This window comes from Puma concolor, chromosome F2 (genome assembly GCF_028749965.1).
Source record: "Puma concolor isolate L17-30 chromosome F2, mPumCon1.1.hap2, whole genome shotgun sequence".
In the NCBI taxonomy this organism is placed as follows: domain Eukaryota; kingdom Metazoa; phylum Chordata; class Mammalia; order Carnivora; family Felidae; genus Puma; species Puma concolor.
Window position 1 is genome coordinate 46,660,675 of NC_141684.1, and position 25,931 is coordinate 46,686,605.

General features: G+C 40.1%; 1 protein-coding gene across 3 annotated transcripts; it reads right to left on the reverse strand.

Moving 5' to 3' along the window:
* Positions 1 to 458: 458 nt before the first annotated feature.
* Positions 459 to 25,510, reverse strand: OSGIN2 (oxidative stress induced growth inhibitor family member 2). 3 transcript variants are annotated; one of them, XM_086695781.1, is made up of 6 exons: positions 25,279 to 25,508; positions 16,345 to 16,499; positions 10,646 to 10,782; positions 9,666 to 9,857; positions 4,555 to 4,646; positions 459 to 2,333 (listed from the first exon to the last, which is right to left on the reverse strand). In XM_086695781.1, the coding sequence occupies exons 2-6, from the start codon at positions 16,409 to 16,411 to the stop codon at positions 1,304 to 1,306; spliced, it is 1,518 nt and encodes a 505-aa protein (XP_086551907.1). In that variant the 5' UTR covers positions 16,412 to 16,499; positions 25,279 to 25,508; the 3' UTR covers positions 459 to 1,303. The 3 variants fall into 3 exon arrangements, with proteins under 3 accessions (XP_086551907.1, XP_025778839.1, XP_086551908.1); XM_025923054.2 differs by lacking the exon at positions 25,279 to 25,508 and adding an exon at positions 24,443 to 24,628; XM_086695782.1 differs by lacking the exon at positions 16,345 to 16,499 and having other exon boundaries at positions 25,279 to 25,510.
* Between the last annotated feature and the right edge of the window lie 421 nt (positions 25,511 to 25,931).

Here is a 25,931-nt window from a genome sequence, read left to right on the forward strand (position 1 = left end):
GCTCCTTGGAGAAGTAGATTTTGAATTCTATTTTAAGGTGAATTATGATCCTGTAAGCACATAACATTGCAACTGAACAGAAAAATACGGACATTTTAGTCCTTTTTTATACTAAGGAAAAAGGAATAGGTATTCAATAAATCCATTACAAAAAGGTTAAGAAATTCAGAAGACAGACTTTTTATGCCTAACACAAATTCTGGGGACTTGTGTGAAAATACAGACATTAAGCACATCTAAATAAAAGTAAATCAAGATAGGGTATATAATTCAATAAACAGCCATAGGATAAGCTGCTAGGTCCTGTCCAACAGATTTCAAAGTAATCATGAGAATGGAAAAGAAAGGTTTTAACCTTAAATAATTCTAGGATACCCAAATAATATTACAATATTATAAGTATTTTTGCCCAAATATGTTAGTTTTAATGACAAAGTAACTCAAAATTGACACAGGGATAGTTTTCACAATTTATTGAATTGCAAGTTAGATTGTTATGTTAAAGAGAGAATAAATCTCCAAAAATATTTTGGCAGGTTTCTGAATGTTTAAGTGTATGCCAACATTATTGGACTCTTTAAATTATTAGAAGCTAAGAATATGAAGTACTTACCAAGTTTACAATAAAAATATTTTTTAAAATACCATATTTGGTAATAAATTAGATTTATAGAATTGATCATTCAAAATAAATTAAACCTGAGTTATAAATGCTTCCTACTCTGCCCACCCCCAGCATACCTAAGTTATAGTTCTTTTACACCAGTATGCCTCAAACCTAAATGAGCATACAGATTCCTTGAGGATCTCATTAGATGCAGTTTCTGATTTCAGTAATCTGTTGTGGGGCCTAAAAGTCCACACTTCTACCAAGCTACAAATGAAGCTAATGTTGGTCTTTAGACCACCCTTAGGTCACCTTGCTGCTCGAATATACAGTGAAGACAATTTCTGGTTTAATGGGACTGTATGGTTTTATCCATTATTCAAGGCTGTCAGATTTTGGAATCAAACATAATCACAAACGATCACCAAAAATAAGTCTTGGAAGAAAAGAACATTTTTGTTAAGCGCTTAAAGTATACCAAATTGGCAGTGTTTCTATTGGTCTGACAGTGATACCTTTGATACTATATAGATCAGGATGCCAAGTTCTCGTAACTGTAAAAAACAGTTACTATAGATAGCTTGAGGCTCTCTTCAGTTCATTCAAGTCCAGAAACTTCAAGCCAGTACACTGCAAAACCACTATTAAAAAATCTTTAATGGTAAACTGTCCATATAAATTACTTGTAAACTCACTTTAAGCTATCCCGTCTCCTCCTCCTCTTTCCACAAACAAATGTTTTTTCTTCTGCCTCGTAGCTAAACAGCGTGTAACACCCAATGCCCCTCCCTTTAAAAATCGAACAAAATTGTCTCCAACCAAAGGACCCAATGCAAAAAGGTTGGCTTCTTTAACACATTCGTAGGTATATGCATCTATTTCCACAGGATTAGTCTTACATGTGATGGGCTGGCTTGAGTTGTGGCCCAGGTAACACCCTTGCTCCTTCAGAAAAGACAGATTGGGATGAGAACCTATCAGTACTACTGCTGCAGAGAGCTTAAATATTTTCTTCAATCCAGAGATGCTTTGAAGCATGCATTTCATGTCCGACTTAAAGGAAAGCACATGGTGCTCAGGAAAACTGGTATAATCAGAAAGAAGAGTGGAGTCTACAGAATATGACTGAGTACACATCATATGATAGACTTTATGGTATTCTGGATAAAGCTTTTTGGGAAGCTGTTTGAAAATTAAGCTTGGATCAGTTACTCGTCTGCGAAATACATGAATCACAGGAATATTATTGTTGTACGCACACAGTACTGCGTCAGCTGCAGTAAGCCCGGAACCCACAATTAACACTGGGTCCGCTTTGCCACGCAACTTTCCTTTGCCTATAGCAGCTCCAAATTCAGGCATTGAATGGAACACAAAAGGAAGATCTTCCCCTTCAATTTCCAGATGGGCAGGAGAATCCAGCGTTCCAGTTGCCAGAGCTACGTTCTCAGCAAAGAGACAGAAGGGAACGTGGGAACCATCCGCTACTCGCTGATAACCTCTGATCTCCCAATTTCTCTTGATAAGTTTTGACTTCTCTATCTGTAAATGCTGCGTTGAAATATTTCTGTCTTGTCCATCACCATCACCTTGATCTCTGTAGAGTCTTGATACAGAGGTGATATAAGTATTCTCTCTGAAATTCTTCTGCAGACCCATGACTTTTACATAATGTTTATAGTAACGAGCTATTTCCTCTGGCATAACACGATCCCCTTTTAGGTTCCTAAAAAAGGAAAAACATGCTATGAAGATAGTACTTTGATAGTTTCCATGATTATTCCTTTTCCATCTAGTAAGCTATGATATAGATCTTTTTAATTTCACCTGTCTTAACTATAAATTATCCTTTAACAGAGAAAGCCTTCTTTAACAAAGTTCAACATTTAAGTAAAGAATTAGTTTTATCAGTCAGTCCCCTGAGGGTAGAGACTGTATTTTAATGCATCTGTTTCCCAAGGGCTTTGCATAGAATCTGTTCAGATTAGCTACCTTTACCAATGAACTTTTTAAATGAATTAAAATGTGGAAATTCAGACTACAGTCTATCTCACAACTATAAATAATCCAGTCTATATACTATTCAGTCTACACACTATAATAGAATGACAGATTATAACATTGATATTACACTGCAGGTCTAACTACAATACATGATTCTTAAAGATGATAGGATTCTGACATGATTTTTTCTAAGTTGCTATTTTCTCCTAATGACAAAATAATTCATATCGGTCTTCTGAATAAAATCATCTTATATCTAAGTAGATAAAACAATTCTGTGTTTTCCTATTAACAGAGGTCTATAAATACACTTATGTACTTTTATTCAAAAACAGCATATTCATTTTCCACTTGAACTTTAAAGCAATAGGCATTAGTAACCCTCACTGGGCCCCAGTTAGAGAATAAGTAGCAGTAAAAACATACCAAATCATTTCACATAATTCATTACAAATTGTAACTAGAAGTTCATAAAAGTTTTTTTTTTTGTTTCTGAGAGCTAGCACATGTAAGTGGGTGTGCAGGCACGTGCGTGGGGGAGGGGCAGGAAAAGGTGCGGGACAGCAGACTCAAAGCCAGTATTTAATTACAAGATTCTTCACATATTGCTTCGATATACAATGTGCCCAATGTAAAAGAATGAATACTTTTGGCACATATTCATAAAGCTTCCCCCCCTGGTTTTTTAATGTTTTTATTTATTTCTGAGAGATGAAGAGAGAAAGTGTGTGCAAGTGGGGGAGGGGCAGAGAGAGGGAGGCAGAGCATCCAAAGCAGGCTCTGCGCTGACGGCAGACAAACTCACAAACCTTGAGATCTTGACCTGAGCAGAAGTTGGACGCTTAACTGAGTCACCCAGGTGCCCCAAGGCTTCCCTTTTTTACCCCTATCACAAAAGGAAGAATGTTGAGCAATTTCACTTGCTTGCTTATGAAAATCAAATTGTACAACTTGCTTGATTTTGCTACTTTTCGTTTCAAACCAATATAAAACTCCTTTAAAAAAAAAAAAAAAAACCCAAAAGCAGGGCTGGTTCAGTCAGCCCGTGTGACTCTCGATCTTGGGGTCGTGAGTTTGAGCCCCATGTTGAATGCTGAGATTAAACAAATAAAACTTAAAAAAAAAATCCCAACAGGAATATTTGAAAGGTTTAATCTCTATGGCCCATGCTGGTCTGAATTTGTTCTCCTTAAATCTTCTCAAGGATAATTTCCATGGATTAATATGGTTTCTATCTAGCAGAAAGTCAAGCACTCAATGTTTACAACCCTGCAAAGGTTAAGTAACTTCCTGCTTTACTTTGTTTCCGTGAGCAAATTAGGTTTCTCTATATTATCTAATTTAATACTACTATCCTTGAATATAAGGTTTTTCATATTTCTCTTCTTAAATTTTGGGTTTTTTGCTCCCAAATAAAACTATATTATTCCAGGGAGAGATTTCTTCTCAGTTCCTTCTATTTTCGTATTTCTTATTAAATATTTACCTCCTATAGTAGCCAACAGTGTAGCCAATCATATCACAGATTCTGGCTTATTCCATCATTCTAAATTATTAAGCACATACACTCATCTACTCTGAAAGCCAAACACTGTAAGTACGTATATGTGAGATATCCATACACAAACGTGTATATCCACTGATAACAATAAGCGTAGAAAGGATTTGTGGGTGGATGAGAAACTAAACAGAGTGGTTTAACAGCAGAGTGGGATAAATCCATAACTAACAAAAGTCAAAGAAACCCAATCTGTAGACAAACCTTTACCTGTGTGTGCTTAGTCTCTAAATGGAAACTAAGCTCATGATGACTGGCTATGAAGAGGTTTTATTTGAAAGACACATGAATTTATACTATTCCAAGACAGGATCACAAATATTTTGGAAACTGCCAATGGACTTTCCCACTGTACATCAAAGGATTCTAACAGTTCGATATTTACCTTCGTTTGCTGGATACCCAGTCTTTAAATTTAAGTCCAGGTAGCTCCATCCAATTTCCAAAGCTGATTGTCAACATGGAACCTTCCATATTCTATTTGAATAAAAAATGCACAAACACATTTAAGCAGTAACATGGATTTGTAAAAAAAAAAAACCAAACCCATCTTCATTCACTATCATTAAGAATGTGGATAAGGAGAGCTGAAAGAAGTAGTTGTGTAAATTAAAAATACTTTTATCATTCTGTAGCATTTATATTCCTTTCATAAAGTATACATTTATAAAACAAGTTTATCATATTGCCAGATGCCTATACAATGTTGATAGCTTCAGCCTATAAAGTAATTCAGATACAGAATATGTTATAGGAAATCTGTAATTTCACTTTTTAAACAAGAGGAAAAAAGTTAATTTCTAACACTTTAGATGTCTACCCATTTTAACAGATTTTTCTTCATTTTATTTATTTATTTATGTACTGAGAGACAGGCAGAGAACGAGTGGAAGCGAGGCAGAATCCCAAGCAGGCTGCATTCTGTCAGCACAAAGCCCGATGTGGGGCTCAAACCCACAAACCACAAGATTATGACCTCAGCCAAAACCAAGAGTCAGATGCCTAACTGACGTAGCACCCAGGCACCCCTAACAGATTTCTAAAAACTGGGCAGTGAAACAGCCTTTCCCCCTCCATCAATTATAACTGTGAAGTCCAAGCTGGCTTGGATACAGCAGCATCTCTTTCTAAAACTAAGGAAATAAGCAGTGGTTACCTGATTAAGAACAGACTCACAGCTGAGGCTAATGCTGCCTTTAAGGAAGTGAGCCCTTCAAGCTCCCTTGTCCCACTTACTTCTGCTTTGCTCACTTCAAAGCAACAAGCCCAAGGGCCAACAGCACCTGTCCCAATGACCCCAATGATCTCTCTCAACCATTTCTTTTAGGCTATGGCTTTTTCTTAACTTTTCTTGTCCTGTTTTCTGAACAATCCGGTACTGGGAATGGTACTTATTATTACTAACATTTCCAGGCACTTACTATATGCTGGGCCATGTGAAGCCCATTATCTATGACAGTGTGTAGGTCACCACCAGGAGAGAAGGCAGCAAGCGGTCACTGCTCTGAGGCAGGCTGGGCCTGATACTATGATCACAACCAAGAAGACGGAAAACATCAGAAGGGAAACTTAATTTATTGTATACAGAAATTATCTGGAGCCATAATTGTCTTATCTGGAACTCAAAACCCTTAGGGCACTAAGAGTCCACTTCCTGTCAATAATCTCAACTTTATTCCCCCTGCACCAGTTCTTCCGGTTAGTTGAGAGCCCTAGTCCCTGATCTCTTTTCTCATTATCTGCCTTGTTTTCCCTTATGTGATCTAAATGCCATGAATGCCTGCTATCAGGGACACTTGGTATATTAAGAGATGCAAACCTGACAGGAGCATATAGAAAGAGAAGAAACAGAAGCATGTTTCTTAAAGGACACAAATGGGCTGTAAGGAGTGTAATATTAAAAAGGGAGGAGGATGTTCCTGGGTGGCTCAGTCCGCTGAGCATCCCATTTGATTTCGGCTCAGTCATGATCTCACAGTTCCTGGACCGAGCCCTACATTAGGCTCTACACTGAGAGTACACGGAGCCTGCTTGGAATTCTTCCTGTCCCTCTCTCTCTGCCCCTCCCCCACTCTTGCCCACTCTCTCACTCTCTCAAAAATAAATATCTTTTAGGGGCGGCTAAACTGGGTGGCTCAGTCAGTTAGGCAGCCAACTTCAGCTCAAGTCATGATCTTGCGGTCTGTGGGTTTGAGCCCCGGATCAGGCTCTGTGCTGGCAGCTCAGAGCCTGGAGCCTGCTTCAGGTTCTGTGTCTCTCTCTCTCTCTGCCCCTCCCCTGCTCACACTCGGTCTCTTTCTCAAACATTAAAAAAAAAAAAAAAAATTAAAAAAATATCTTTTAAAAAGGAAGGGAGAATATTCTAGATTGGATAAAGACATCATGTGACAGTTTATAAAGAGAAAGAACAGGAGTGCCTTCAAGGAATTAAAAGAAGGTCAGCCTTATGCAGGAAAGTATTAACAGGTTTGGGCTGCTTGAACTGTACACGTTACTCAGAAAGGTCTGTCTTTAAGGACTGGCTTTTGGCTGCCTCCTATGAGAGCAACACTGAGTGCTTTGAATATTCTATGTAATGAGTGATTTTTTTTTTTGTAGGCCAGAGGCCTTGGGCCATGCTGTACCAGTATAACTGTAGTTTATCCTAACAACAAGATTTATGGTAAACACCAATGTTTGCTCTGAGAGGCAAGGCAATCAGTTACTGAGATCAGTCATGTGGCCACTGCTGTTCTACATGACTGGCTCCCAGAAAATCGTGGACACCAAGGTGTGGGTGAACATCCCTGCATCCCTGATTGGCAACTCTTCGCACACGTTGTCACAAATCATTGTTGGGAGAATTAAGTGCATCCCCAGTAAAACTCCAGTAAAAATGAACATTTAGAAACTGAAGCTTGTTTTCTCCTGGACTTCATCCTATGAACTTTTCCCCTTTAAGGATTCTAATCTGTATCCTTTCACTATAATAAACTATAACCATGAGCACAAGACCTTTAAGGAATCCTGTCAATCCTAGTGAATCTAGAGTCTGATGGTGAACCTGGACCCCCCAGCAAAAGTAGGAAGCCTTTCCAATAATATGGGTCAAGGATGACGATGGCCAATATAGAAAAATTATAATTACAATGGGGAAAAGTAGGGTAGACGGACTTACCATATGTTTATGAAAAATATGGAAAAGATAGGATAATTGGTTTGGAGTGGGAGTTGAGGAAAGAATAATCAAGAAAGGTTTCTTGCTTGAGTAACTACATTACAGTGCTATTCCATAAGGAATTTAAGAAATCTGATAATAAAAATGACTATTTAGGCATGTTGAGTTTGAGAACACCAAGGAATAATCAGGGGAAGGTAACGAGGTGAATATACAAAAGAAAACAATCTGGGCTACGGTTCTTGATTCAGGAATCACTCAGTTCAAGACAGTGGAGTTATAGGAGGAAAGCCGAGGAGAATGAAGAATATAAAGAGATGACCTTGGCCTGGGACAGAGTTTACAGAAGAGTACATAAGGTAACTGAAAAAAAGAGTGATGAAACAGGAAGAAAAACGAGGAGATGAAAGGTTCAGAGAATCTAAGAGGGATATCAACACTACCAAATGTTGCAGAGGTCAGGAGGGATACATTCTGAGACTCAGACTGAGCAAAAAGGAAGTTACTGACCTTCAAAAAGAAGCTCCAGGAGAAAAGGCAGTGACAGAAGCTACAGTCAAGTGAGCTAAGGAATAGGAGGCAAAGGCAGAGAAATAAAGGATAGGTACCTATTTCAAGAAGTTGGCTCTAAAGCAAAGGATACAGATAAGCTGGCACATAAACACTTTATTATCGTTATTATTATTTTTGAGACAGAGAGAGAGAGAGGTGGGGGCCATAAGCAGGCAAGAGAGGCAGAGGGGGGCAGAGAGAGAATCTCAAGCAGGCTACACACTCAGCACAGAGTCTGACGTGGGGCTCAATCCCATGACCCTGGAATCATGACCTGAGCAGAAATCAAGAATCAGACACTCAACCAACTGAGCCACCCAGGCGCTCCACATAAAAACTTTATTTTTTTTTATGTTTGTTTATTTTTGAGAGAGAGAATCAGCACATGAGTGGGGGGAGGGCAGAGAGAGAGAGAGAGAGACAGACAGACAGGGGGAGACACAGAATCCAAAGCAGGCTCCAGGCTCTGAGCTGTCAGCACAGAGCCTGAAGCAGGACTTGAACTCATGAACTGTGAGATCATGACCTGAGCCAAAGTCGGATCCTTAACTAAGCCACTCAGGCGCCCCTAAAAACTTTTCAATAAAGGATAATAATTTTAGTATATTCATATACTGATGAACAGAAGCCAGCAGAGAAACTCAAGATACAATGTCTCTGGAGAAGACAGGGATACAGGATACAGTCGGAAGGTAAGCCTCAGATAGAAATGATACCATTTCCACTCTAACAGGGGATAAGAAACAAGGAAGCAGTATGAATGGAGAGAAGTTTGTAGGTTTGAGTACAAAATTAGAAAACAGAATCCATCACATAGGAATTAAGAATATTTCTAAATAGGAAAGTTAAAAAAGCAATAGAAGTTTGACAAGAACATTTAATAAGTAAATATCAAAGGATTACCAAACAGTGTTCAGGACCCAAATGAGGTTGGAGAATACTTTTCACAGTTGTACAACTTTTTTTCTGGCAATATTTAATAGCACAAGTATAGGAAAAGACAAAATTGACAGTTACGTGAATTGCTTTTACTGCCAAGCCTGTGTAGCAGAAGGACAATGAGGCAAGGGAATTAAGGAGAATGGCTAAAATCAAGGGACTATAGAACCTAAGCTGGGGTAGGTAAGGAGGTTAAGACCAGAGTTTCAAATGCTCTGTTTGAAAACTGGGTACAGTACAAACTGGGTAACGGAGCTGGAAGCATCAAGAGGTGTGGTCACAAAGATATTTGAGAATTTAGATTTTCACTGAGTAGTTACAGTGGAACCCCAGGAGTTTGTGTCTAAGGAGGAATGGAAGAGATCGTTAAGAATGAAGAGATAAGAGACTAAGAGGTGAAGGTATTGCTTCTGTGTCACATATGTAGTTACTGAAGGTGACGGTAAAACTTGAGAGGTAATGGAAAACCCTATCTGTTGCTTAAGCCGCTCAGTCTATGTTATATCATTATAGCAGCCCAATAATACAACTTCATTGGGATGAGACGCTGTGTGAGATTTTGTAAAGTCTAAAATGAATTTAAAACTTTTTACTGTGCAAACCACTGTTGTAGTATTTTCTACTTAATTCTTGTAAAACAGTATAGAGAAGCTTATGTTAAGACTATCAGTAATCAAATGTGGCTTACCTTCTTGTAACCCATATTGTATTGAACAGCATTAAAATTCTCAGATACAAATGTGGTAAACACTGTACTTCATGTTGTAATGTTTCAGAATTCAAACAGCCTTCTCAAGATGACATATAATAACTCACATGGACTAAAATGCTAAGAAAAATATACTCACATGCCAAGCTCCACCAGGTGGACCTTTACCGAGAACTAGGTGAGGGATGTAATGATGTTGTTCTAATTTCCAATGCAAAACGGATGGATAATCGTACCCAAAGTCAGCATCTGGATGAAGAAGTGTGTCGAAAAGTACTGCCACTGGATTGGATGATCGGCCCTCAAGGCCCTCAGACAGGTATTCTAAGTCCTGAATGAATTTTTTAAAAAAGAAAAAAGGCAGGTAGAGTTTGAAGGAAAAAACAAACAAAACTAAAACTAAAACACCACAGCTATTTTAATAGTGAATGAAAGCCATTACTCAAATCCAGCACTTCCTAGAGAGTGTTGCTACAAAACACACCTTGAGATCTTCATAGATGCTTTGGTCAAATGAATATGAGACAGGATTTCAAACAAAGCTAATCAGATCCTTTTACTGCAAATCTTGAAGATCCACTTAATACATTAATATGCCTTAATATTTACTATGACATTCCAGTAACAAAAAGCAGCACTTCCCAAACTTATTTGAACAAACAGCACCTACTAAAACTCCCACCAGGAAATAATTTGGGAAATTCTGCTTTAATCAAAGGAAAATAAACAGAAGTAACTTGGCAGACTATATTTACAAATCAAAAATAAAAATGTTAGAAAATGTTGTCTAGAAGAAAGAATTTTCAATTAAGTTAATACAATACTTATGGGCACCTGGGTGGCTCAGTTGGCTAAGCATCCGACTTTGGCTCAGGTCATGATCTCACAGTTTGGGAGTTTGAGCCCCGTGTCGGGCTCAGAGCCTGGAGCCTGCTTCAGATTCTATGTCTCCCTCTCTCTCTGCCCCTTCCCTCCTTGTACTCTGTCTCTGTCTCTCTCAAAGATAAACATTAAAAAAGAACTTTTTTAATAAAAAAAAATACAATGCTTATAAAAGTACAAAACTAACCTTGAGTATTAAAAAAAAGGCAAAAGCACTAACATGTAAGAAATAAATACCTGATCAACAATGGAAAGATGTCTTCCTTCTTCTAATTTACTATGTAAGATTGCATTTGGATGTATTGCTTCTGATGATAAATATGGTCTGTAGCCCGATAACATGTAAGAAAGGCAGATTCCTGAGGGTCCATTTCCTATTACCAAAAAAACAAACAAAAAAGGTAGAGACAGGTGCATCATGTGTTCAAAAGCATATTCATGAGTTCCTTCATTCAGGTGCCCTTTCCTTTAAATATCAACCCCTCTCAAAGTCTGGTGCTAACAAACTCCTAAATTAATCAGGTTCTGATTCTAAATCTATTTAATCACTATATCCATTCAGCTGTCTTTGTTAGTGTCAATTCTTATGATCTCAGAAGATAAAAGTCTCCTGATTCTCCTCAAGAGACTTGAACACACTTCTATTCCAAAATCCTTTCACATTCTACATTCAGATGAATTTTGATAACACACAATCCTCATCATGCTACCCCCCCTCCATTTGGAAGGCCTTAACTGCTTGCTTTTAGCTATCCAGTGCTCACCATATTCTGGTCTCAATCAGACCAGACTGATCTGATACCATCTTCCTATATTTTTATTTGCTTAAACTAAAACTAAACTGAATTTTTTGCTGAACCCTGGTGAACTGCATCCATTTCTGTAGTTCCTCTAGTCCAGGTTTCCACTTCTCTATTATCTCCAACTACCAAAAATTTAATCCAACTATGCTAACTGCCAGCTATCAGGAAGGAAATCCTCTTCCATCTCTAATGTTTTGCCCCAAATAAACTCCAAGATGTAAATATGAAAAGTAAACTCATAAGAATATTAGACAATATAGGCTAATTCTTCTACTTATAATGCTGAAGCCTTTAAGTATGACACAAAACTCAAAAGACAGAAAGGAAATGAAACTATGTGACTTCTAAAAATGAAAATCAAACAAGAAATACTAGAAGTTAAGACCTGAGGCAGAGTTAATTTCCTTTAATCAAACCAAAGAGACAAAACTAAGGAAGTAGTATCATATGATAATATCAATACAAATAAAAGATACAGAAAAAGCATTTAATAATATCCAACACCTATTCATAATAAAAATAAAAAAACCTCAGCAAACTCAGAAGGAGGATACTTCTCCAACTTCATAAGGAGTACAGTAAATCTACAGCTAACAGCATACTCAATGGTGAAAAACTAGATGCTTTCCCTCTAAGATCAACAACAAGACAAGGATATTTCTTCTCATCATTCCTAGTCAACAACACACCATGACAGAGGTCTTAGTTAATGTAATAAGAAAAGGAAAGACAGACTGGAAAGATATAAAATTGTCTTTGTTCACAAATGCCTTGATTATCTATGTAGAAAATCCCAAAGAACTGACCAAAAAACTCCTAGAACATCGAGATTGCAAGATACAAGGTTAATACACAAAAGTCATTTCTTTCTTATATACCAGCAATAAACAAGTGGCATTTTAGAATAAGTACACAACACCGTTTAATTTGTGCGCATGTGTGTGCATGCACGCACACACACAAATACTTGGGTATAAATCTCTATATATTTAAGGTAAGTATATATCTAGAAGATGCGTACAAGGAAAACCACAAAACTCTGATGAAAGAGCCTGAAGATGATCTAAATAGATGTTCACGAATAAGAAGATTCAATACTGTTAAGATGTTAGCTCTTCTCAGCTTGATCTACAGATTCAATGCAATCCAAATAAAAATCCCAGAAAGTTACTTTGTGAATATTGACAAACTAATTCTAAAGTTTACATGGAGGAGCGCCTGGGTGGCTCAGTCGGTTGAGCCTCTGACTTCGGCTCAGCTCATGATTTCACAGTTCATGAGTTCAAGCCCCACTTCAGGATCTGTGCTGACAGCTCAAAGCCTAGAGCCTCCTTTGGATTCTGTGTCTCCCTCTCTCTGCCCCTCCCCTGCTCGCACTCTGTGTCTCTTTCAAAATTAAACATTAAAAATAATAAAAAACTTTGAAGTTTAAATGGAAAGGTGAAAGACCCAGAATAGCGAACACAATATTGAAGAAGAAAGTCAAGACCAACACCATCCAAACTCAAGTCTTACCATAAAACTATGGTCAATAAAACAGTGTGGAAATTATGAAAGAGGAGCAAATCAATGGAAAAGGACAGAGCAGAGTTAGATCCTCGCAAATATAGTCAACTTATTTTTGACAAAGGAACAAAGGCAATCCAATGGAGAAAGGATAGTCTTTGCAACAAATGGTACCATAACAACTGGACATCCACATGCAAAAATCTGAATCCAGATAGTAACCTTATATCATCGTTTACCAAAATTAACTCAAAATAGACCAGAGGCCTAAATATAAATAAAGCATAAAATTAGGAGACAAAACAGGAAAAATCTAGGTGACCCTGGGTTTGGTAGTAAGTTTTTAAATATAACATCAAAAGCAGGATCCATGAAAGAAAAAACTGATAAACAGGACTTCATTAAAATTTAAAATTTCAACTCTGGAAAAGACATTCTTAAGGGAATGAAAAGATAAGTCACAGACTGGGAGAATATATTTGCAAAACTTGTTTGATAATGTACTTGTTTCTAACTTGTACCAAGAACTACTGAGTCTCAACCATAAGAAAGTAAATATAACCCAATCCATTAAAAAGTACACAAAAGAGGGGCGCCTGGGTGGCTCAGTCGGTTGGGCGGCCGACTTCGGCTCAGGTCATGATCTCGCGGTCCGTGAGTTTGAGCCCCGCGTCGGGCTCTGTGCTGACAGCTCAGAGCCTGGAGCCTGTTTCGGATTCTGTGTCTCCCTCTCTCTGACCCTCCCCTGTTCATGCTCTGTCTCAAAAATAAGTAAACGTTAAAAAAAATTTTAAAAAAGTACACAAAAGATCTGAACAAATTATCTTTGACATCAAAGATAAACAGATGACAAATAAGCATATGAAAAAACACTCATCATGTATGATCACAGCCCTGCAAATTAAAACAATGAGGTACCACTACCCACCTATCAGAATGGCTAAAATCCCAAACATAGACCATACCAAATGCTGACAAGGACTTAAAGAAATTGGAACTCTCATTCACAGTTGTTAGGAATGCAAAATGATACAGCCACTTGGGAAGACAGTTTGACAGTTTCTTAAAAAGCTAAACATAGTCTTATGATCCAATGAGCATTTAGGTATTTACCCAAGCGAGCTGAAAGCCTAATGGCTATGCAAAAACCTGCACATCCATGTTTACAGCAGCTTTACTCATAATTGTAAAAAACGGGCAGCAACCAAGATGTCCTTCAATAAGTGCATAAATAAACTGAAGCATCCATACGATGGAATCGTATTCAGTGACAAAAAAGAAATGAGCTATCCGGCCACAAAAAAGACCTGGAGGAAACTTTCATGTATACTGTTAAGTGAGAGATGCCAGTCTGAAAAGGCTCCATACTGTGTAATTCCATGGATATGATATTCTAGATAAATCAAAAACAACACACAGAGTAAAAGATCAGTGGTTGCCAGGGGTCGGGGGTTGAGGAAAAGGACAAACAGGTGGACCACAGAAGACTTTTAGGGCAGTGAAACTATTCTGTAAGATACTATAACTGTGGGTACATGAGGATACATGACATTATACACTCAGCAAACCTACAGAACTGTACAACATAAAGAGGGAACCCTCATGTAAACTACAGATTTTAGTTAATAGTAACCTATAAACAGAGTTTCATCAGTGATAACAAATACACCACACCAATAAAAAGATACTGATAATAGGAGAAACTGGAGGTAGCAGAAGGGGAATATATAAGAACTCTCTGTACTTCGTACTCAATTTTCATGTAGACCTAAACTGCTCTAAAAAATAAAATCTATTAATTAAAATAAATATTAAATAAATGCAAAATAGTGGGAATTAGGATCTGAGGCAAAGAGCGAAGTTCCTTAAATCAAAAAGAAAAAACACTCAACAGACATTGGCAATAAATGCACACAGGCAGTTCAGAGAGAAATAAATATGTAGGTAGAATGCTTCCTCACTCCCAAAGATGTCTCCATCCTAACCCCAAGAACCTGAGATTGTTACCTTATACAGCAAAAGGTAATTTTGCAGATGTGACTGAATGAAGGAGCTTGAGATGGGGAGAATATCCTGGTTCACAAAGGTGGACCCCATCTAATTATACAGATCCTTAAAAACAGAGACTCTCTCCCAGCTCTGGTGAGGGGGGAAAGGTGATGATGGAAGATGAAGAGAGAACCAACACTGCTGGCTTAGATGATGGAGAAGAGGTCCAGGAGCCAAGAAATTAGAGTAACCTCTAGAGACTGGAAAAGGCAAGGAAACATTCTACCCTAGAGACTCCAGAAAGGAATGCGGTTCTGCAGATATCCTGATTTTAGCCCAGTGAAACCAGTGTTGGACTTCTGACCTACAGAACAGTAAGATAATAAATTTACATCATTTAAAGCCACTGGCGTTTGTGGGAATTTGACAGCGGAAACGAGCTCTTGCTCTGTGCTCCGGCGGAGGGCTATTGCCAGCGGGAACAGTCCTAGAGTGTTAGGTTAAGCTACCCATTGGCTAGCTGAAGCAAAACACGAGTAGATGGTATTGGGGGGAGTGAGGTGGACAGGTACAGATCACGGTACTTTTTCCTTTTCTGATGCTCCCACAGCCCAGCTGAGACAAAAATAGGGTTTCTTTACTCATGCCGATACATTTGGGAAGGAAAATCCTGGGCTCGGGATTGGATGGAAGTGAGAAAATGCAACATGAGGTATGGTGTCTAAGATACCCTGGATGCAAGCCACTAAAGACACCATCATCTCTCCCATCTCCCCGAGAGAGAAATCTAGGATAGAACAATCTTGCTTTCCTCCTTTCCTTCCTTCCTTCCCCGCATCCCCCATATGCCAGTCAGAGGACAGCACTTTTCTCCCCTTCCTGTTAACTTTGGAAAGGGGCTATCGAAGAAACTAAGGAAACTATAGGACATCAAGGTACATTATGCCCCATAATGCTTTCCTGCAGCAGTACCTGTAGTACTTGTCTGACCAGGTAAGTCTGAATATTAGATGCAAGATATACGTCACAGGTAGTTAAACACATGCAGTTACTTTATCATAAAAACTTCTGTAGTTTTGAAGTAATTAGATCTTATTAATTGCTTAATTTTTAGTATCTTATAGGACTATCTGTTGAGGTGGTACAAAGGATATAGAACACTAGCTATTGGTTAAGGTCATTATAAACATTACTGCAGAATACCGTAACGTTCATTACTGAGAACTGGTTACTACTTGCATAAGTTACTCAACTTCTGAGTTGCCCTGACTGTATCTACCCTACAAAAGAGGGCTCTAAGGTTGTAAGGCATAATCCAACAATGCACACAGAATGCTCTGTATAGAGCTCTAATAATACTGGTTATCATCATTGCCATGATGCTATCATAATTAACTCAATTGATAGTATAACATAATAGAGTAATATCAGGCTTTCAACAAAAGAGTGTTACATTCTAACACAGAATCTAGTATCAGATAAACCCATTACTCTCTCCAAAGATTTGGTTATTGGTTAAACATATCAGAAAACCTAAGAGTATTTTTCAGGACAATCCAAAGAACTTCTGCCATGTAACTATGAGTAGACAGTAGCAGTAAGGACCATAATTTTAAGAGACAAAATTTAGTAACTTACCTATTACTACCACAGGCAAAGTCACTGATGAATCTTCCAGTAAAGAAGTTTCTTCAACTAATGGCATAGCTTTAACTTTTTGCCCCAAATTATCACCAAAATATTGCACTAAGGAATTAAAAATCTCTCCTTCGGTTTCAGTGTCACTATAGTTTCTTTAAAAACAAACACACAAACACGGAACAAAAACAAAACAAGAGATATAGTCAATATAGCCTTTATAAAAGTCTTTCTTCAGATTTAGCCATAAAATATTCAAGTCCCATAAAAGGAGAAAAGGAAGTCCTTTCTGAAAGGAATGCTTTCAAATTAGTAGATTAGCTTGCATGTCAACCTGTACCATTGTTAAAGTCAGAAATCTTAAATGGCCGCTAAGGTCTCCGTTACCAGCAGGCCAAGTCCTAGACAAGTTCTAAATAAGACGCCATCTTCAAAGACAGAAGAGACAGCACTGTATTGGGGATTTTTAGAATTCTCTGGGATTTCCTAGGAATGGCCAGCTTCTCTTTTACTTTTTTCTAGTTAATAAAAAGACAAGTGCACTAGAGGTGGTATATTTGGAAGTCACATATTTTAAGGAAAAGTTACTGTTTTTATACATTATAAACTATGCATTTTGGTAAAAGAAAAGTTTATACATCTTATTAATTCTTAAATATTGAAATATAGAGGGGCGCCTGGGTGACTCAGTTGGTTAAGCGGCCGACTTCGGCTCAGGTCATGATCTCACGGTCTGTGAGTTCGAGCCCCGCGTCGGGCTCTGTGCTGACAGCTCAGAGCCTGGAGCCTGTTAAGGATTCTGTGTCTCCCTCTCTCTGACCCTCCCCTGTTCATGCTCTGTCTCTCCCTGTCTCAAAAATAAATAAAACGTTAAAGAAATTTTTTTAAAAATATAGAAAGATCTCATTTTTTTTTTAATGTTTATTTCTGAGAGACAGAGAAAAGAAAGAGAGAGAGAGAGAAAGAGAGAACATGTGTGCAAGTAGAGGAGGGGCAGAGAGAGGGAGACAATCTGAAGCAGGGTCCTGGCTCTGAGCTGTCAGAACTTAACATGGAACCGTGAGATCATGACCTGAGCCGAGGTTGGACATTCAACCAACTGAGCCACCCAGGCACCCTGAAACACGGAAAGGTATTAATGCTCATTTCTAATCTACCTTCTTCCCCAGTTACCTCCCTAAAAACTAATTAAAAAAAATTTTTTTAATATTTATTTTTGAGAGAGAGAGACAGAGCATGAGTGGGAGGAGGGGCAGAGAGAGAGGGAGACAGAATCCGAAGCAGGCTCCAGGCTCTGAGCTGTTAGCACAGAGCCTGACGTGGGGCTTGAACTTCTGAATCATGAGATGATGACCTGAGCTGAAGTCGGACACTCAACTGATGGAGCCACCCAGGCATCCCAAAACTAATTTTAACATTCTGACACACTCTTGCAATAAATGGAATATCCTCCAAACACAGTAAATGTTTTGCATTATACTAGTGATTATTTCAGAATAGAATCCCCAAATTATTTTTCATCTTCATATAGTCAGTAAAAGGCCACTAACTGGAAATATTAAACTGAGCAACAACTATGGGTGAGTATGCTTATTACCATTTCCAAAATGATAAACATGAGATGGGTCAGTTATTTCATAGGCCTCACAGATCCTGGAGGACAATGATAAATGGAGAGGATGAGGTAAAAACCAAAATTCCTTCTTCCCTATAGCCTCCCAAGGTCCCAGTCTGCACCAGGATAGAGTGGGCTTCTCCAGAATACACCGACAGCCTTCCTGAAGGTATAACCTCCACCCCAAATATCTGGACTCCCCTACGGATACATGGCTCTTTGGGCCAGAATAGATACCCTCTGGACATGGTTACTAGGGATAGCCCCTCCTCAAAGTGAAGACTGCTCCTGGAAGAAGTGTCTTATACTCAAATTATCCCTTTCAGATCATTCCAACTACTTCTCCGATCAGATCCAGGTATACTAGCTGTCTGGCCTGCTTCCACTTCTTGTTAACAGAACTCAATATCAGTGCATTATATTCATGCCGGTTTCTGATATTTCTCCAAAAAGCGTGCCAAGGGCAGGTTCCCTAGCTCACTTCGGATGCTTCTGACCAAAGTCCTTTTGGATACCCGGGCCTGATTAATATCATTGTGGAGGCTGCAAAGGCCACAATTCTTTGTCTGAAGATGAACACCTCACCTTCAGTCTCTTCCAGATTTCCCTATCTCAAACGTTGTTCCCATATATATAATCTGGGAAATAAAAAAAAAAATGATAATCACTCTTTTTGTTAAGGAGAGGTGTCCTTCAAACCTTAAACATTTCCTCCTTTTAAAGAGTACAATTCAAGGGCGCCTGGTGGCCCAGTCATGTCAGCATCCAACTCTTGATTTCTGCTCAGGTCACGATCTCCCAGTTCAGGAGATCAAGCCCCATGTTGGGCTCTGTGCTGATAGCAAAGAGCCTCCTTGGAATTCGCTCTCCCTCTGCCCCTCTATTGCTCTCTCTCTAAATAAACTTTAAAGTGTACAATTCAGGGTTATTAGTATAATCACAAATTTTTGCAATCACCACCACTAATTCTAGAATTTGATCACCCTAAAAGTGATAAACCGAGTTAATAATAGTAAACTAGTTAGTAGTAAACTACTGCACCCATTAAAACTCAGTCCCCATTCTTCCCTCCCCCTAGCTACTGGCAACCATTAATCTACTTTCTGTCTTGTTGGATTTGCCTATTGTGGAAATTTCATACAAATGGAACCTCTCATACATTATGTAGCCTTTTGTGTCTGGCTTCTTCCACTTAGTATGTTTTCAAGGTTCACCTACGGTGCAGGATGTGTTGGTACTCCACCCCTTTTCACATCTAAGTAACATTCCACTGTATGGATAGAATATATATTTTGTCCATTCACTAGTCAATAAACATTTGAGTTGTTTCCACTTTTTGGCTATACAAATAATGCTGTGAACATTCACATATAAATTTTTGTGTGGACAAATGTTTTCATTTCTCTTAGGAGTACATGCAATGGCTAGATCATAAACTCTGTTTAACATTTTAAGGAACTGCCAAACTGTTTCCTAAAGTGGCTGTATCATTTTACAACCACACCAGCAATGTAAGAGGGTTCCAGCTTTTCCACACGCTCACCGACACTTTTTTTTTTTTTTTTTTTTTAGCTATCCTCATTGGTGTGAAGAGACATCTCGTTGCAGTTTGACTTGCATTTCCCTAACACATTCCCTAGTGACTAATAATGTTAAGCATCTTTTCAATTTACTTATTGGCCATCTGTATCACCTTCTTTGTAGAAATCTTCCATTTTTTGCCCACTTTCAAACGGGGCTTTTTATTATTGAGGTTTTTCTTTTTTTTAATTGCTTTAAAGCTTATTTATTTTGAGAGACAGCACAAGCAGGGTAGGGGCAGAGAAAGGAGAGAGACAATCCCAAGTAGGCTCCACGCTGTCAGCACAGAGTCCAATGCAGGGCTTGAACTCATGGGCCAGAAGATCAAGACCTGAGCCGAAGGCAGATGCTTAACCGACTGAGCACCCAGGCACCCCGATAGTTCAACTTTAAAAATCCTTTACACGTGTAGAGCACGTCTCTTTTCAAATAGATGATTTGCAAGTATATTCTCCCATTCTGTGGATTGTCTTTCACTTTGTTTTCTTATGAATCACAGAAGTTTCAATTTCTGATCAAGTCCAATTTACTTCTTTTGTTGCTGTGCTTTTGGTGTCCAAGGAACCACTGTGTGCCTAATTCAACATCGCCAAGACGGACTACCATTTTCTGTAAGTTTTAGATTTCTAGTTCTTATGTTTAGGTCTTTCATCCATTCTGAATTAAATTTTTATACACATGAGGTGTCAGGTAAGACATCTTTTGCTTGTGGATATCCATTTGTCCTGAAACCATCTGTTGAGGAGACTGGAATTTCCCCTTCATCTTGTGATCCCATGGAAAACCAACCAACCAACCACAAATGTATGGATTTCTGAACTCTTAATTCTATTCCACTGATCTATATCTTTATGCAAACACCATACTGTCTTGCTTACGGTTTCTCTATATTAAGTTCTGAAATTAGGAAGCAGTAATTCTCCAACTTTCTTCAAGTTGTCTTGGCTCTTCTGAGTTTCTTGTAATTCCCTATGAATTTTAGTATCTGCTTATCTTTCTGGAAAAAAAAAAAAAAAGGCAGCCAGGATTTTGATAGGGTTGCACTAAATTTATAGACCAGTTTGAGGAATACTGCCATCTTAATTAAAAATACTAAGCTTTTCAATCCATGAATATGGGATTCCTTTACAGTTCTTCTCAATGATGTTATGTAGTTTTCACTATTCAAGTCTTACAACTTATTCCTATTCATTCTTTTTGATGCTAGTGTAAATGGAATTTTTTCTTAATTTCATTGTCAGACTGTTCATCACTAGGGAGTATAGAAAAATGACTGATTTTTGTATGTTGATCTTGTATTCTCCAATGTTGCTTAATTCATTTATTAGGTCTAATAGGTTTTGTGTGTGGACCTCAAACAATTTAACTGGTCTGTTCCAATACTCTAGTACATGAACTAGAGCCAGCATTCTAGCTTATCTAAATCCTGTGTACAGTGTAAGTAATTTGTTCTGATTTCCTACTGGTCATTAGTATAAACTGTATGTATGTAATGTGTGTATATCTATAATACTAGCATAAACTATTTGCAATAAACTTGCATTGTATTTGATTAATACAGATTAACAGAGAGAAAAAACTGAATCAAGAGAAACAAAAACCAAAAGTATGGTTCACTGGTTTTAGATAAAGCAATGATAAAACAAAGGCCTACTGGTAAGTATTCTTGCTAAAAAATTCAGCTACAATTTAGTTTTATAATATATGCATAGTGTATCACAGGTCTATCAACATTTTCAGTTTCTACTTGAGATATCCAATTTGATGAATGTTGTATTTAAAACAAGTATTTATTCTAATAAAAAAAATCTCCTTTTCCTTCATTTGGAACACTAAATTAGAAAATACAAAATTACAATATAGAATATAGTGTAAAAACATTTTTTTTTTAAATTTTTTTTTCAACGTTTATTTATTTTTGGGACAGAGAGAGACAGAGCATGAACGGGGGAGGGGCAGAGAGAGAGGGAGACACAGAATCGGAAACAGGCTCCAGGCTCTGAGCCATCAGCCCAGAGCCTGACGCAGGGCTCGAACTCACGGACCGCGAGATCGTGACCTGGCTGAAGTCGGACGCTGAACCGACTGCGCCACCCAGGCGCCCCTCGTGTAAAAACATTTTACACACATGTAAAAATAGTTGTCCTATTAGGTATCAAGTTAAAAAATTATTTGAGGGGCCCCAGGGTGGCTCAGTTGGTTAAGAATCAGGCCATGATCTCACGATTGTTAAGTTCAAGCCCTGCATCTGGCTGTGTGCTGGCAGTACAAAGCCTGCTTGGAATTCTCTCTTTCCTCCTCTCTCTGCCCCTCCCCTGCTTTCTCTCTGTCCCCCACCCCCATGCTCTTACTCCTCAATACAAATAAAAAAAGACTATTTGATAAATATGATCTTGGAGACCTTCCATCTTTTATTTTTGAAATATTATAGTCCAGTCTCAAAACAAATTTAAGAGGATGGCACAGGCATAAAATTTGGGTAGCAAAAAGACTTTTCTCACATCTAGCAATATTACCGGAGTTTTTACAGTCTTTGGAAACATTATCCTAAACTGTTACCAAATTTATACTACTATATGGGAAAAAAAAGGCTCTAAAGTTACAAATGTTCACCACACTGTTCATCTTCCAAAATAGTAAGCATGGAACAGTTAGATGGTTGAGAAGTCAGCGGACAGTTCTCAGAATACCTGTTCCTTTCAGATATTGTGTAAGATCCAAAATACAGAGGTTATCACAACCTGTTTAAAACGTATTATTCCTAATAAAATCGCTCAAAAAAAATAACATGAGTAAATTATAAACACCTTCCTAAAGAAGCCATCTTAGATGTTTTATTTTTTTAAATGAGATACAATACATTTTTTTTTACAATGGGTATATTATTTATTAATCATAATTTTCACCTTTTGGCTAGCAAGTCTTGCTTTCCTTTAACCCTCAAGATCAAAACATATCAAGTACTTTGTTTTTGGGAAAGACAAATCCTCCAAATTTCTGTACAAAGAGGTAAGCGTATGGTATCCACAACCTAGGGTTAGTTAAATGGATACAAATCCCAACCTGTGTCTTTAGAGTTCAACTGTACCAAAAGCAGTCAAAAGACTTTTGGACAGCACTTTTCTGAAAGGCATGTTTAATTTCTCAGGGGCTTCAGTTTAACAAGTTTTCACTAGAGGAATGGGTTTTCGAAACTCTCCAAAGTGGATCTGATACTCTCAAAACAACGTCTGTCAAGCAGTCAACAAACTAATTTGCCTAGAACCCAAAATTCAGCAGTTTATTAAATAAAACAATGTTTTTTAAATAGCCAGAACTTAGAAATCCCTACAGAACTCATTGACTGAGAGGCTGGGCAAGCCTGGACTGTTGCTCTCTATTAAAGGAGTCCTGAACCTTCCCTGTGCCTTACACTCATTTGCAATTTGGTGAAGCCTCTGAACTTCTTTAAATAATATATTAAACACATAAAAGATACATAGAATTTACAAGGAAACCAATTACATTAAAATACAGTTACAAAAAGTTTGTGACATTTATTTGCACTTCTCTATTGTATTAAAAAATAAGTTTAGTGATGTGTAAGCACTGTAATTTTGAGGAAATAAGTATACAGTGTTCCTAGAAATCTACCACTATGAAGTGAAAATGTGCATTCTATTGGTGACAAGGTCACAAATACTATGCTGCTTGTTGCTTATAGTCATAGTTGAAGGACATGAAATTTTGATTGAAGTTTTTAGCCAATGTATCAGTTGTACCTTTCTTTACATACAAGTTCATGACCATGTGAGTTCTACCCATGAACTCCAATTTTAAAACTCTTGATCTGAGAGATGCCTGGGTGGCTCAGTCAGTTAAATGTCCAACTTCGGCTCAGGTCATGATGTCACAGCTTGTGAGTTCCAGCCCCACATCAGGCCCTGTGCCAACAGGGCTGAGCCAGGAGCCTGCTTCAGATTCTGTGTCTCCCTCTCCCTTTCTGCCCCTCCCCTGCTCGTTCTCCCCCTCCCCCCAAAATAAACGTAAAAAAAAACAAAAAAACAAAAAAACCCTTGATCTGAGTTTCATATTTTACTAGAAAAAATTTATACAGCATTATCCTAGCACATTCATAGACGCCAAAGTAAGGTGCTTTACTATTCTTTGCTAAGTCTAACATTTCTTCACAGGGTTAAAACCAGTTCCAAGTGTCTTTGGTCTTTCCACAACTGACTTAAGCATTGGCCAAGTGTGCTAGATCTAGAACACATAATATACTCACTTTTATTTTAAAATGCATTAACCTGATCATCCCTACAAACTTTGCCATAATGTGAGTCCGGAATGGCCACCTATTTCAAATTTCCACAATATATGGCTCACAATGACAAACATCTTAGAACAAAGTTAGCATCTACTAGATAATTCCCATTAAAAGAGTTCCCTACCTCCCTTCAACACAGTAACTTATCGCGTTTAAAATAAACACATAGATATAGGTATAGGTACATACGTATACATATATACTAAAGGTGGGGTAGGGAGGAAGCTTCGCCAATACTTCCCTAAAACTTTGCACCACTTAGAAGTCTCAGGTCGCCGAAACCGACTCACTCCGGGCCTAGCCGGTTTCGAAGTCCCATGACTGGCACAGTCCAGGGAAAGGAAAAGGGGACAACAGAGGGCAGTCCCCCGGAGCGAGGAGCCCCCAAGCACAGGCGGCCGAGGCGGGAACCCCGACCAGGCAGGAACCAGGAGGCAGCTGCGGCCGAGGCGGGAGGCCGCTGCAGACCAGGCGCTCGCCCCGCATCCCGGACCCGTCCCGACCCCGCCCGGCCTCAGCCCATCTCGGTCGCAGCATCCAGGCCGGGAAGCGCTCCGCCCGCTCCCGTCCCCTCCCCTCCCCGGCAGAGAAGTCACCTGAAATGACCGGCCAGGGAGCAGCGGCAGCACCACACCGGCATGGAGCGCGGCGCACGGGGCGTCTGAGCGCGACCACCGCGGCCGCCGCCGCCGCCGCCTGCGCCGGCCGGGCTGCCCGTCCGGGGCGCCCGCCCACTCGCCCGGGGTCGCGGGGTCCGCGGGGCGCCAGCGCCCCGCGCGTCGCCGGCGCTGCCCGGAAGCTGCGGCTGAGCAGCCGGCCGGGCTCCGGCGCCCCGAACTCCGCCTCGGGATAGCGGCTTCCGCTCCTCGCCCGGGGGGAGCCAGACGCCGGCGGCGGATGATCTGGGGGCGCCGCGGTGGGGGCGGGGCGGGGACGCAGCGACGGCTGCGGCGGAGGCGCGCGGGCTCCTCCTCGCAGGTGCGGCGGAGGCGGGCGAGGCCGGCGATTGGCGGAGCCGCGGCCGGGGCGAGGGGCCGGGCCTGAGCGAGCGGCGGCTGCGCGGGCCGGGGACCGAGGGCCGCGCGCCAAGCGGGACGGCTGCGGCGGCGGGCTGCGGCCGGGCCTCGGCCTGCGCCCCGCGGCCCTCCGCGTGCGCCCCCTCCGTGCCGGGAGGTTTTGGCAGGACTGGGCGGATGCGCGTGGGGAAGCGGAGGGAGAGAGAAGGAGAGGGAGGGAGAGGGGGAGGGAGGGGGTGGTGGTGAGGGGACGAGAGAGCTGCTAACCCGGGCAGCGGAACGGCTCGGGGGACACACAGCCGCCGTACAGCGCGGCTTCCGCGGCCCGAGCCACGCGGGCTCGCCCCCAGGAGGTCCGCGCGGGACTCCCACCCAGGAGGCCCGGAAAGGCCGACCTTCCCACCCAGGACACCCACCTTAGCGCCTTTCCTCACTAAGGCTGGGAGCTTCTGCGCGCTTCTGGCTCCTGTTCCTCCATCACCATCGCCAGGGGTGGAGAGTGGGGCTGAAAATACCCCGAACCACAGGTGCCCGGGTTCCAACCCCCACTGTTCTGACTGTGCAAGTCTGGCTTCTGGAACGGGAGAGCCTCGACCGGCTCACCCGTCTGCAAGAGTGTGAGAATCACCTGCATCGCTGGTTAAAAATACCAGTGCTTAGCCCCGCCCAAGACTCACTGAGCCCGTTTCCGGGAGGGGGAAATAGCAGGAAGGTGTGTCGTGAGTCCCTCCAGGTGAAGGTGATGCAAGAAGAGTTAGAAAAGTACCGCCTGTCCCTATTCGATGTTGTCAAAAACTATAGGTGGGAAAAACTCCTAGAAGTGGTTAATTGCATGTACTGTTACACACACGTGTCTCTAGCTCTACTTCAAAAAAAAAAAAAAAAAAAAGCCCAAGTATTTCTGCAATTAAAATGTGGGATACATCATTTCTGTTTTCAAATAGTTGTGTTTTTTTTAAGTTCACAAGTGTTGCTGAATGTTGTCATTGAACGAACTTACACTTAGGTACTTTAGATTTTGTGAAGCTTAAAAGAAAGTTGTAGGACTCAGCCTGCCTCCAGGACTATA